This window comes from Atta cephalotes (genome assembly GCF_000143395.1).
Source record: "Atta cephalotes unplaced genomic scaffold scaffold00009, whole genome shotgun sequence".
Taxonomy (NCBI): Eukaryota; Metazoa; Arthropoda; class Insecta; order Hymenoptera; family Formicidae; genus Atta; species Atta cephalotes.
In genome coordinates this window covers 803,484-819,167 of record NW_012130073.1, presented here as the reverse complement: position 1 = coordinate 819,167, position 15,684 = coordinate 803,484, and the positions used below count along the sequence as shown (strand labels likewise).

The 15,684-nt window shown below is 30.0% G+C and overlaps 1 protein-coding gene across 1 annotated transcript; it reads left to right on the top strand.

Moving 5' to 3' along the window:
• The first annotated feature begins 5,290 nt into the window (after window positions 1–5,290).
• On the top strand, window positions 5,291–14,605 carry LOC105627422 (homeobox protein MSX-2). Its single transcript, XM_012208705.1, has 3 exons — window positions 5,291–5,360; window positions 13,922–14,261; window positions 14,335–14,605. The coding sequence occupies exons 1-3, from the start codon at window positions 5,291–5,293 to the stop codon at window positions 14,603–14,605; spliced, it is 681 nt and encodes a 226-aa protein (XP_012064095.1).
• The last annotated feature ends 1,079 nt before the right edge of the window (window positions 14,606–15,684 follow it).

Genomic DNA, 15,684 nt, shown 5'->3' with positions numbered 1-15,684 from the left:
GAAGATTGGCCAGTTTTATAAGTACAGATGGTGTTAAACTCGATTAAGAATATTCATAACGTAAATATTGAATTAGTAGTCTGTAGTTGGTGAGTCGAAAGCACAGACGAAACTTCCTTATGAAGAATATGGAGCTTTTTACATTCAGATTTCCTGTGTTGAATTTCACACCCAGAATTCAGAATATTAAAAAAAATATGTTAATTTTTTACAAATTAAAAAAATCTTCAGATATGATTTGACAAAAAACAATGTTTGACTAGGGTGTATATGTAGAAATATATTTTGCACATACCTACAAAAAAAAAGATAAAATATTTATGTTATTTTGAAATTAACAATAACTTTTGAACAAACAGTGACCGCCACTTAAAACCTTTTGAAAGTCAACATATGTCAAGATCAAGATCATCGGGATGTCCGTTAATTTGAATAATTATCTATATTATATAATATTATTTAATGTTATTATTACAATTAATTAATATTATATTACAATTAGTATCTATTTTAATATATTATAATATAAAATTTAATTATATGTTATTAATATACATATATCTACAATTATATATTATCTGATAAATCTTAGTGTATGTTATATTAAAACTTATCGATGTCTAATTTATTTATATTGATTGACCTTCGTGCGATCATGAAAGTGATTTGTCGCTAACGAAATCCTATTTGCACATCACAAATGTGAGAGAAGTAAAACGGATGGGGGAAGAATATCCCCGGAGATCTCGAATCCCACGGGGGAGCAAACGTCGCAAATTACCGATAACGATCAGTCAGCGGGAGAGATGATTCGTAGCTAATTCTATACGAACCACCCTCTTATTATCATTAATTTGTCTTCATCCGGATACAGGATAAATGCGATAAACTGTTTCTGTGCGGTATTCTTTTCATGCGCATGGTCGCATAAAGAGTCCTGCTGTAAAAAAACATTTTAAATAACTACAATTATAATATTTGTAAATTACGCAATTGTTTAAAAATCATTTTGTAGCTATTTTATCCTCTACAGCTTATCTTTATTGAATAGGATTCGCTAGAAATATCTACACACTCAGAGAAAAAAAGTTATAAATGACTAGAAATTTGAAGATAAATAGCATGTCAACTGTATATTATAAAGTTCTAATAAGAACAATAAATAAGTTATATAAACTAAGAAAATATAGTAATACTAACCAATTACAAACTATTAATTATATTATTATCTTTTTGGATCATTTAACTTATTGTTCTTATTAAAATTTTATACATATGTAGTTAAAATTTTTGTATGTATAGATTACATTTAGGAATTTTAAGATTACTGAAATCTGATATAAAATTAAAAAGTAAAACCAAGTAGTTCTATCTTCATTATTTACTTGACTTTAATGATATGTTTACTTCTTAAAAGATTTGATATTAACAACTGGTGCTAAGTTAAATCCAATATAAATTAAATAAAGAATATAATTCAAGTGGCATTATCTTTAATTTTTATACAATGAAACCTAAGTATGTAACCTTGTATTTCTGTTGAAATATATTTCCAATCCAAATGGCTTTAATTTTTCTTAAAAGAAATTATTATAACTCAATGCATTTAAAGACAGTTTCTCTTTCAACCAAAGTAATAAAGATTTAATTCCTTTTCAAAACATTATTATCTCCCTTAAAACATTAAATCATAAAATTACGTTATTTTACTTAATACAAATGTTATCACAAAGAATTAAAGAAGTAACAGAATAAAATGAAAACATTTAATCTGAAAATTATAGCTAGATCGCTCAAAAGCATTTATTGAAAAAGTTTAATTTAAATAGAAAAATTGATTATATATAATAGAAAAACACATGGCGTTGTTAGATCTCAATATAATAACATAATAAAACATGATAAAAACTTGAATATAATATTTAGAATAATAAGAAAAATAAGAAACATTCCAACGAACGTGAAAGTTTCACCGTGTGCAACATGCGAGTGAGTTATACAGTCGGGTAAATTGTGGAAGAGTTATTAGCTTTAAGATTAATTATAGAATTTATTTACTTCAGCGTACAAGAGAGGACTTAGCCAAAAAGGGGACTTAGTAAGTTTAAGATAAATAAATGTGTATCCATAAGACATGAAAAAGAAATAAACTTTCTTTAACTATTTATTTTTAATAGTTATTGGTCTTTTATATCTCCGATCTTTGTAACTATCAACGATGGTGATCGACGCTGTTACATCGACATGAACTTCAACAAGTTCTTTGTTTCTCGCGGTCTCGACGATCCTTCTGATATGCATTTATTCTGGCATTTTCTCCTTGGCGCTCTTTTTCCGCACTCGTGAAGAAAGCACGTGGCCGCTTTGCTGCTTCTTGAATTAATCTCCCGCATACATTAAACTTAATGAATTCCGAAACGTGTACGACATCTTGGTTCTCTTGAAACAAAGAATCTTTCGTTTCGACACTGCTATTAACGTGTCATTGACATCATCAATCGTGTTTCTGCATTGTTGATGCATGTTACGTTAGTACACACATTTTATGCAATGACACGCGGCGTTACATTCACCGAAAAATTCAAGAATAGAGCTTGTATTCACTTTGTTGTCGCTACCCAGGTCTAACACTTGTCAATTAGAAATATGATCCGATATTGATCCATGCTATTGGCAATCAAACATTGATAAACTATACTGATGCAATACTGGCAATTATATTTGTCGAATATTGATAAAATTCATAAAATGTTATCAACAAAAAAAGTTTAAAAATAATGTTTGATTTCTGATTTAACATTAAGAACTACAATGTCAAGAACTATCCCACATTCTTCTCTCATTGTGTAATGACTTTCCACGAAAAGTGAAATCCATCACTTCCCCTGCGTGTTCGACTTTTCAGCGGATGAATTTTGCTTCGTGTAGAAAGTCGGATGCCTCTAGGCAGGATTTAATAAAATTTAATAAATGATTGAAGAAATGATTAAAAACATGTATGTAAAAACCATTAAACCATTAAACAATAGTATATATTTTAAATTTACATAATCGATTTACATAATCGACGTTTCTTGATTTCACAGTCTTTTTCAAAATTGCTTTTAAAATCAATTTTAAAACTTGTTACTACAAAAATTAAATTATCGCTATATATGTACATACAATGAACATCGAAATTTAAAATATTTTCTGTAAAAAAGTTTGCTCATTAATATAATATTGGATACATAAACATTGGAATGCTAGTTAAAAAAAAAAATTCCCGTAATGTCAACAAAATTTAATTTTGAAGAAACAAATAAATCTTAAGGACAGCTATCTAAAATAAAGGATTGTTCTTTACAATAAAAGATGTATAGTCACCATAATTATAGTGGATAATTTATTGAAAAACGAAGCAAATTTATGATTGTTGCATCCTATATAGGAATGTCAATCGTTTTCAATAGCACCAATGCTTGACCCAATATGGTAACCAATTATTGGTCGATACTTGGTATCTTGTTCTAGCCATATCTGATATACGACTGTCTGGGATATCATTGATTTCCACAGTTTTTTGTCTATTATATTTAATTTGTCGTGCAATAGTTATTGAGTCCTTATTAAATGTCGAAAAATTATTATAGACAAAAAAAGAAAATTAAAACAATTTTTGAAAATTAAAAATTAACATCAGTGATAAATAATATTGAAAATTAATAAGTATTAATATTGAAAAAAATAACAGTGAAGAAAATAACAGTGAAATTAATATTGACAGTATGAACAATATAAGTGAAATTATATTATATCACAATGAAGAAACCATTTGTCACAGATGATAGTGAACATAGTGAATTATTCTTATTTGATGACCAATGATGAATGTTAAACAAAAATAAAATGATTCTGTTATCTCTGTGTCTCTTGTTGGAAAGCATTTCAAATAATTGAAATAATCATTGCATTAAAACCATTGGTCAAATTGGTATGATAAGCCGAAGTTATCATCCCATAGTATTCCCATTAGTGGACCAGTCATGGTTGCCATTATCACCAATATAGGCTACCTAATCAATCTTAGGTCAATGTCGGAATAGTAAAATCCTACATGGGATTCCACAATCGAAATATGTATAAATTAAAAAATTGCAAATTTATGTATGGTAATATTTTTCCAGGCATATTTTTTAATTTTAAAATTTACTATGCGTTATATATCGATGATATAATATTTTAGATGTAAACATCCAATTGCCCCATTGCACATTATATTCGAAAAATCTCGTAAAAAATAAAATTAATTTTCTTGCGATGTATACGCCTTACAATTCGTATTAAATAAGCAACGTTTCTATGATTGAACATTATTAGAACTTATTATGCCTTGGAGTCCCGCGTTCTCTTTTTCGTAATGAAGTCAACAAGCGCGAACCATGAGACGACCAAGACCGACAACAGCGGAAACTCAGCAAGTATCCGCCTTTCAAGCACTGAAATCATAGAAAACCAGCTATATATATCATACGCTCGTGGAAAAGTTTCACATTCAATTTGTTCCTCCCGTTTCGCAGTAATCGCTCGCCAATGACTTCCTTCTCCCCCTACCATCTGTATCTGCTTCTTTCTCTTTTCCTGTGTTCCTTTCCAGCTTCCATCTCGGCGACTTCCGCCGCCCCTTGCATCTTTACCGGATCCACTTAAATTGAAACGTGTACCGAGACACCGAATTGCGAGTATGGGAAGGACTGGCTGTAGAATCTCTCGACCAATAGCAACGTTAGAAACTCACTTCTTTACCCCCATATTCCGGTCTCGGAGAACCAATCAGGGAGGCGTGCCGGTTTCGTGGTAGAGTGAGCATGGCGTTTCCACCCCCAAAATGGCTGCGAAATCGCGCGGGCATTAGGCATCCCGTTCAAAATAAACGGGCGGATTAATTCGAGGGGGAGCAATACGCGAGCGCGTACATCCCCCTCCATTCCCCCCTTTCGATCGCGTATTAACTTTTTACCTCGATACGCGTGTTCCTCCCCCACGATAGTTGACGACGACACTGAGGATGACGATGGTATCGGGGATGAAGTTTTCGATCAGCCGCAGTGGTTGTCGGCGATGCAGAACGACGCTGAGCGTCCGTACGATAGCATGAAAATTACGGATTTTACTGTAGTGCGAGTGTGTTCACACGATTCGTGATAAATTATAAAATAGCCGTTGATTATTATTGTTTCGTCAGAGAGAAATACAATTTCGATAACAATCGCCTATTGTGAGCGTTACGAGTGTACTATTTTGCTTGGCGATGATGCAGGAGCATAAATCTTTCTTGATCAGAGATCTTCTCGGGGATGTATTGGCTGACCGAGTTCAAGGTATCTTTATTACTAAGACTTAATAGACAAAAATCATGCTAGATTCATCATATCAATGCAAAATAGTAGATTGTTGATAGCGGTATTCGTCTTAGTATCGAAATTAACTTTTCAATTTTAAAAGAAGTAATTGACTCTTTCTCTACAAATAAAAAAAATTATTGCGATCTGAATAATTATATTAAAACATAATTATTACACATAATTATTTTTTCTTTTTAAATATGTAATATATTTACAAAAATATCATATATTTTATCATTCTTAAAAGAAAAATTAAATACAAAGAAAAAACGGAATTGGGGGGGGGGGGGTCACGGCGTTTAGTGAATCGGATTGATTATCTTAATTATGAGAATTCTACAGAATAACATGTATTACTTTTTATGTAATGTTTCACTTTATGCAAAATTTATCTAAAATAATGTATCATTATACATGTATAAAAAGTAATTACAAAAAATACAATCAATGAAAAACCAATTTAAAATCGGATTGGAAGAAAAGTTCTATTAAAGTTCTATATAAAGTGATATTTTGTTAGCTCAAAATTATATACAATATCTTCGTTAAAAATGATCAAATTTAACTTAAAAAAAAAGTTTCAAAGCTTGAAATCTCTACTTTTAAATGGTTACTATATTTTTTTTAATTTATTTAAGTTTTGTAATTTTTATATAGAAAACTATGAGTTGAAAAAAAGGGAAATTTTTTTTTTCACTTTATGGGTCTGTACCAAAAAATTTGCAAAAATTTTCGACTATCTATATCGTGAAAGTTTGGAGTTTTTTTTACAGAATTTTTAAAAAATCTTTTTACGATTTTTTGTTTTTGAGTTATTCGTGAGTTAAGTAAAAAGGAACATTTTGACTTTAATTGTTCAGAACTTCATTAAAAATCATTATATTACAATTAAAAGAACAGATTCTTAAAGCTGAAACTTTGCTCTATCGAATATTAATTTTTTAAATGTAAAATAAATAAAAATTTGAATAAAAAATGTAATATTACTGTTCTTATATATAATTTGCGCAATGGAAAAAGGACTACTATCACATTTTTAGCTCAAATGTATGTTTTATATATTTACATATATATTTTTTTTTAAATTGGCAATTATATCACACTTGATAAAGCAACGTTTCAGCTATAATCTGTTTTATTAATTAGTAATAATTAGTAAAATATGAAAATAATTTTTAACGGAGTTATGCGAAATCAAAATCAGAATGCTCTTTTATTTAATCCGTGTATAACAAAAAGTCGTAGGAACATTTTTTTAAAAACGAACTTTTAGAAAAAATTTTAAGTTTTCAGATCAGATAATCGAAAATTTCACAACAAATATATTCTGTATATAACTTTGAGCTAACAAAATTCCACAGAACTTTTTCTCCAACCTAATACTAATAAATTTTTTTAATTTATGAACGTCTCCATTTCATTCTTTCCTACTTTAACATTGCTGCTATATATGTAAAATATGTGAAAATTAAAAATATAAACAATTTTATAATACAAATAAATAACATATTATATATTTTCTATTTTCTTTATTTCAGTATATGTTTTATAATTGTAAAATTTGCTAAACACTTTTCTGAATTGTGAGTTGAATATATCAAAATGATATACTATATTAATTTTAGTATATTAATTTTATATATTTTATATTTGATTAAAATTATTTTGACTTAAACTCTGTGGTAAAAACGTTTTTTTTTTTAGTTTTATAATATAACTTTGTAAATAATTTTGTAACATGATGTTAACTCTATTCTTATTATATCAAAAGTTCTTATTTTTGAAAGAAAAATGGACTTATCGTTTTGATAGCTTTCCGATCAAATCATTAATCTAAAAACAAAAAACCAATTATATTTTTAAGCAATAATAAGTGATTTTATTACGACCGTAATGTAATAAATACTAAACAAGAATATTCAACCTATAACGGTCAAAACTAGATCTTTAATGCTTAAATAATTCAATGAATTATATATATTATATATGTATGTACATATATTATATATATATATATATATATATATATATATATATTGAATTATTTAAGCATTAAAGATTTCATTTCAACCATTATAGGCTTGAATATTCTTACTTAGTATATATTTTTAAGGATGTTTTATCTATACAATATTAGCTAAAAATATCACTCAAATAATCAGCTAAAAATAGCTAAATATTAGCCAATAATATTTAAAAAATGTTGATGATAATCCGTGAATATTCCCTGAATGTGATTATCATGTCATACTTTCATTCGCCGCGTTGAATTCTAGTATTGGTTTTGAATTTGGAGAGTCCGTATCGAGACTACATTTTGAATTTATAGATAAATAATACTTATAAAGTTTTAGATTAATAGAATAAGAATGGTATCGACTAATGAAATTCTGTCTAAAAAAATACTTTTTTAAAATTCCTTCATTGTTTTTCATGATTTATATATTATGAATTATAACGATAATAATACAAAAATATGTTAACTTAGCTGTAAAATTAATTTTCTAACTGCAAAGTTTCAAAGGGGTTCCTTTTTTAACATCCGGAAATTGTTTGATAATCGCTAACAATTCTTAATAAAAATTGTTTTTGACTACTCTCATCCTTTGTTATAAGTGCTGTAATTGGTAATTAACTTTATTCTCTGTTCAGCTGTGTCATTATACGAAAATATTGCAGTTAGAAAATTAACTTTATAGCTAAGTTAACATATTTTTGTATTAGTTATTGTTGTAATTTGATATATAAATTATGAAAAACAATCAATGAGTGAATTTTAAAAAAGTACATTTTCAAATAGAATTTCATTAGTCTGTAATTTTGTAATTTTAAATGATTCAGGGATGAACATGACTATTTCAACATCGATTTCATTGTCATTTCTCAATGGGAAGTAACGCACAAACTTCAGTGCATAACATACGACTTATTGCCATCTCTTGAGAACATGGCAATAAGTTGTACGTCATACGTGAAAGCTTGTGTGTTACTTACGTCTACAACTTAAGTCTAAGTAAGTGTTACGACAATCCTTGTGCTCAGACCCTTTGACAGATGTAATACCAGACTTATGAGGTGTCCGCCAATCCCGCACCGGTTCCCCATGGTGCTGCGTCAGTTTTGTCATGCAGATGTGTTCAAAACTGTGATATAAATATGAGGTGATATGATGTGGTGCCATTTCAAATCATCGCGGTAAGATAATGGTATCTGGCTAATTAGAAATATAATATTCAAGTTTATGTTTTTTGTCTCAAAAAAGATCATATTCATTATATATTTAAATTTATTATAAGAATCATATGTCTAATAATAGCTGTTAGGTTTTTATATGAGTACTAATTAAATAATCAGAAGACATAGTAGTGACTCGCACTAAGAACGATATCGAAACGCGAGACTGGCCGTGTATCTTTATGCGAGTTGTTGAGTTTTCTAGACGATTATCGAATCTCAATAAGGATAGAATCGATTTAAGTTTTAAATAGGCTCAATCGACAGCTTCCACTCAAAATAAAGAAAGCGATTATGTTTTTTCTCTATGTATCCTACGAGCGAAGATATTGCAAAGTCTGAATATGTGAAACTTTACTTTCGTCGTCATGAGATGTGAGGTAAATATCCTTTTAGGATTTTTAGCGCAAGAAGTATATATGGCATCGGCGATACATGGGCAGCGCTGCAATGATTCTGCACATTTTATACATTTTACAAAGATTAGACTACGCATTAAAGATTGAGATTGAAGATTGAAAGATTGGAATTTGACCAATTAAAACAAAAGGAGCTAAAATTTCTTTGTCTTCATTGGTCAAATTTCAATCTTTAATGCGTAGTTTGATTTTGGCTTAACGATTACGCGATCGCGGAGGAATTGAATGAGTGCATTGTGGATAAAAATTATAATACTTCGATTATTTCAAATTTTGACTGATAAAAAATACATTTAATCGATGCGTTTTCATGTAAAAAAGAGGAATAGCTATGAAATTTGACATCAGTTATTGATATCAAATCTTTTATACAAATGATACATATCATTAGAATATTTCATATCATTAAACAAATAATAAAAATGATACCATTCATTTGGGTTTTGCTTTTTATTTGGTAACAATAAAGATAGTTAGGTTTTATAATTTGGTATATAGCGCCTTCTTTTTCAAGTACATGTTAACCTAAAACGTTAATCTCATAAACTATTAACATTTGATAGCTGCATTTTAATATTTTTATGAATAGGTTAATGAGATGAATCAATTGTTGAAAAGAAAACATATAATCGCTTCCTTTAAAAAAATATCTATTTTGCCTATTTTTTAAAGCAACCACGTGTTTTTTTTTTATACTAATTGATTGGTCATTATTTTATTTAAGTCATTATTTTATTCATAAAATTATTGAGATATGATTATCAAAAAATTAATAGTTTATAAGATTATGAGACTTAACATTTTATGTCAACGCGTATCGGAATAAAATAAAAAATATCTCGTAAGCTAATTGATTTTGATATCTCTATTTTAATACTTTTATAGAATAATTAGAGAAACGATATTTTGTAAAAGAATTCCCTTAAAAAAATGGACGCGATTTTTAGTGTTTCCATCTTGAAGGAAAACAACGTGATCAAAATATGTTCAAGTTTAAGTCAGTTTGCTTACTATTATTATGACAATTCATTTACTTAAATCAAGTTAATATTATTTAAAGACTTTTGCATTACCACGCAATGTCCACGCAACGTTCATATATATATATATATATATATGTGTGACACATTTTCATAAAGATAATCGTAATTCTTCTTTAATTTTTGAATTTTGAATATGCAGAATAATCTTAAATGTCTCCTATTTCATAAAATTAAAAAAATAATTTTTTTATCTTTTAGATAATTAGTATAATAGTATTTCTTAATTTTTGATGATGATTACGTTTTTTTTTAAATAAATATAAACGAACGCGTGACAGATCGTCAAAATTCTCATAAAAAGTGGATCCCCTGGTGCGAGCTTCTATTATTTAAATCGCCGACGTGAAGCTATCAGGGAGACTAACTCCCTCGGATGTGGTACCCTATTAAGAACAATTCTACACATGGTTCGAGGCGCCAAAAGATTTGTTAGAGCTTGTTAGTCTCACGATTTTCATCGAAGGTTATTACCCCCCGGCGCGCCATTCCGAATCTATTGGCTGATTCTGAGGGGGTGCAGTAGGTCTTGGTAATTGAAATGGTCTTCTCTAACCGAAATCGATCACGATCGATTGAGAATTGCTGAATTATTGTTTTAGTAATAGGCTTTGCCCGACCGACCGAATTCGCTGATTGGATCAATTAGATCAGCCAGAAAATAATTATTACACGTACCCAATGGCGGAAGAACAGATTGTGATCTCACATGTTTCATATACATACATTTTTCTTTACATAATTAATCTTACATTATTCGTATAATTTTTTTTTTAAATGTTGTAAATATTTGCGCAGAGTATATATTATACACCCTACCACAATTTATCTCAATTTACTTTTAATTAATTCTTTAAATATTACTATCCAATCTCATTTTGCAGCAATATCACTGCAAAATCTCTCTGCAATATTGTTGTAATATGCAATGTTGCAGCAGTATTACTGCAACTTTGTAGGAGATTATATGAATAAATAGTCTTAATTTGAATGTATTTCTGCCTTTTGTATATGAATTCATTGACATTTGCTTATATCATAATTTTGAGAAAATGGCAAGAGTTTAAAAAACATTGATTTTAAAGGATTTCATGTCATTGTATACATATTGTAAAATAATTTTTTTTCAAAATTCATTAATCATGCAAGAATATCAACTTTTAGTTTTAAAATATATTGGGTTATCCGGAAAGTTCATGCTGACTAATCTATATAATTTAATAAATGTATACTAAAATTTAAATTTTCTGCGTTTCAATTTTCCTTCAACATCAGCACAAACTTTCCGAACAACCCAATACTTTGATTTATTTTCATCTTTTGTTTCCGAGATATATATCAATTTGAAAATCACTCCTTTTCTCATATAATATATTAGTATGTACGTTGTGACCGTACTCGTGAGCAATGACACAACTTCGCTGCATTTTCTCACACAAAAATATCGATAGATTAGACTCCGAGTAACCGACTAATTATTGTTATTTGGGCGTCAGGTAGAAGAGAACGTGCCACTTTTTTTCTAATCATTGGCTAACTTGAAATAATTTCGCGTAATTATTTATTGCGACGGACGAAATCCGACCACTTAAAATTGGCAGAGGGAGTGACTCACTATCATATCAGAGAAAGAATAGAATCAGAGAACGAGAGAAATAGGCTAAAGAAAGACAGTACAAATTATGAAAAAATGAATTAATAAGAATTAAAAGAAAAGAGAATAACAAATGTATAATCTGCAAAAGTCGAATTACATTTGGCTTTGATGAAACATAGTCTGTAGGGCCCAGATCTTTAAGATTCGACATCCGCAACAAGAATAGAGTCAATTATTATGCACGTGTCGATTAAGCAATTGTACAAGATTTTGATATTATCTGAGCTTTCAAGAGAATTGAGTGATAAAGACGCAATAAGAAACTATGTTACTGATGAAACTATGAACAGATAATAATTGTGCGGTACAGAGTGTTTTTCTATGCGATAATTCAAAGATTAGAAGACAAAGTGTGAGGGACTGAGATTATTAGATTATTTTTACGTCGCAAAATAGAAGGAATCTCGACACACAAATATGCAGTAAAAAATGACTCGGCTGTGACAAAGGGCGCTATTTGGTCTAGTAATTTGTTAATCTAGTAATTTGTTAAAAGTGATGTTCGGATGAATGATGGCTACATCGTTATACACGCCAGAAAGTTCGCACGAAATCTTTAGAATTTTTAACGCGCGATTCTTCCAACACAAAGAATCTCGCAATTGGCGACTTTACAGAATTAAGCGACGCTCGTCTCATCGATATTATTTTTCTCATTCAGTATCCTAATCTCTCGGAATCCATTGTTTTGCTCTTCGATTATAGTCGTATTTCTGAGATCGTACATCCTCTCTCACAAATCGTTGACCATGATACGAATGCTACTCGGAATTTTTTCGCGTGAGTCCTCGCAGATCCTGATGTGTAATTCAAATCGGAAAACTTCCTAGATAGCTTTCTGATTATTCCGGATGGCTCGGGATATTAAGTGGTGCTTCATCAAATCTGTAAATTTATTATTTGTAGGCGGACGGTATGCGTTCTCGCTTCATATACTTCGGTTCTTGGCCTGAGAAGAAGATATCTCATCCCTAGAGCTCATTCTTCATTGTTTTCCTGTAATAGTTGCGACAATAATAGGGCTCTCCTAATAGCGTGACAGAAGAACTAAAGAATAATACGACCTGCGTATTATATTCAGGCTCTCGAAAGAGACGGTTTCCAGCACGATATCGCATCTTCACTCTTCTCATGGTAAGGATCTTCCTCTTCCTGGTTGCGATGAGAATACAAAAAGAATAGCAACCACCGATCACGGTCTGATATTGTCAACAAAACACTAAATTTGGAACTAAATTAGAAAAAATAAAACTTATAACAAACAATTGATGAAAACAAATAAATGATGAAAATTTTTCTCATAATTTTTATACGAACATTTTTCAGAAATATTCAGAAATATTCGGAAAGTTTACATCTTCTCTCAGAACTTCTCATACAAGTGAATTTAGAAATATTCTGAAATAATTTTTAAAAAATATTTTTAAATGTTTTAGATTTTGTAACATTTCTTAAAAAATTATACTTAAAAAATCTTAAAAATCTTATGATATTTCATAATTAATATATATGAAAAATTCTGAGAAAAGATGTAGATTTTCTAAGAAATGTTCCAATTCGTATAAAAAATGTGAGAAAGTTATAAAATTATAGAGAAATTCTGAAAAATTATATAGAAATTCTAAAAAATTATATGAAAAATTATATGAAAAATTTTGAGAAAAATTTTCATCAGAATAGCTCTTATTCTTATTTGATAGTTTAAATATAAGGGCTCTGTGTTTCAATCATGGTGGAGTAATCCTTTCACCATGATTCCGATATAAAATCTCAGCACAAAGATGGTCGTAACCATACAAGTCATGAAATGTGAGTCGTAATCGTAGATCAATGCACGATTGGTCAACCCATAGAATTATAATTCCATCATAAATCAATCTACAACTACGACTTATGTTTCTCAGTTACAGCCATCTTTGTATTTAGGCCTTTACACTGTTAGTAGTGAAAATGCCAATAGTATAATATATGTAACGTGTTCTATAGATTTTTCATTTGCAGTGAGAAACGGAACGTAGCCGAGAACTGATTATGAATACTAATTTAGGTCTATTAAATGTTCTAATTACTAAATATCCAGTCCTATAACTAGAAATTCTGTTTTATCAAATTCATTCAACTATAAATGTCTTCTTCTGTCTGATCTGATCAAATCATTTTTCTCAATGTATGTTTTACATGTTGCAGAAGACTCGGAGAATGATTCGATGGTCCATTCGGATTCCGAAGACACTATCGATCCTGGCAGCAGCCCTTGCACGCGTCTAGGAAGTCCTCCACCGGCGCTTTCACCATCGCCCGGTTTGGCAACCACATCTGGGAAATCTTGTGGAGTGATGGTCAATAGTGCACCACCGACTAGCAGGAAACCACGAAGACGACGAACCGCTTTTACTCACGCTCAGTTGGCTTATCTCGAAAGGAAGTTCCGTTGTCAGAAATATCTCAGTGTAGCGGATCGCAGCGACGTCGCGGACGCTTTATCGCTCTCAGAGACCCAAGTAAAAACTTGGTATCAAAATAGAAGGTAGACAAAAAATTTACCGTATAATAAAGAAATAAGACTGGAAGGAGCTTTTTGCGCCGCGATTTCATTGCAGGACGAAGTGGAAACGGCAGAATCAATTGCGATTAGAGCAGTTGCGTCATCAAGCTACTGTTGAGAAAGATCTTCTGGTACGTAGCGTGGGTCTTCATCATAGCAGCATGGATGCTTATTGTTCACCATATAATTCACAAACGCAAACCAATCATCCGCCACCACCGCCGCCGCCATCGTCAGCAGCATCCACTGCTTCTACGGCAGCGTTTCTTTCGACAGCGGCTGCACTCTTTCGGAACGTCACCTATGTTCCTGGCTGCCCTCTCTAACACGTGTAATCTTGAAGATCTCAAGATTATTCCTGAATCAGAACGAGCAATTTAGCTCAGAGATCTGAAGAAACATTTCGATGAACTACTTGTGCCGTGAGTGTTAAGCTAATTCTAGTGTTTCTGAAAAAATTTTGATTCATCTTTCGTTATTTCAGAGTTTCCCAAATTTTAGTGAGTTGGTTGAAAAGATTTGCATTAATAAATTAGTTTATTAATAAGAGAGACATCTATATGCTACTGTTTTTCTTTTTAACGTTATCACTTTTTTATAATGTTATATTTAAAATATGGATATATGGATATTGCTCTGATTTAAAGATTTTCTAAAATGAGAGGAACAAAAACATAAATTATAATTATCTTGTTTTAATTACATCTACATCTGCATACTATCAAGTCTCAGCGTATTGAATATTATCAACATTTTTGTGTTTAAAAAGTCTGTAATCGTTTCTTTTTCACATTTCTTCCATGACATTAAATAAAAATCAAAGAAGTGTAAATATATAATTACGGAATTTCAGTAGTCGTAGCAACTTATCTTTCACATATCGAATTCAGCGTAACATTTAACATTAATATGGAAATTTACATCACCTTTGATAGAATTTCCATCTCCAATTGATATTATATAATAATTTCCAGTTAGTATTATAATAATCTTACAATACCATTATAACGTGCCACGATGGATGCGATATTAATATATATTGCATTTAAAAAATAAATAAAGAAGAAAAACTGCAGTCATGAAAGAAAGAATGAGCTGTGATTTCGTAATATATAAATTGAAAGCAGAATTGACAATTAATTGACGTTTAATTGACAATTAATAAGTTATGCGATTTAGGCCTGGTTGCACCATTACTTTGACTTTACGCGAGGTTTAAAACTCTCTCGATTCTTCTTTTTCAACTTTAAAGAAAGTGAAAATTTTAAGTCTCACTTAAAGTTAAAGTAACATTGGTTTCAATCAGTCTTTAGTAACAATTCATAGATTCTTTAGCGTCTTAATGTAATTAAATAATGTAATCTCGACTTGTGAATGAAAGTAATATTTATTATTAATTATCTAA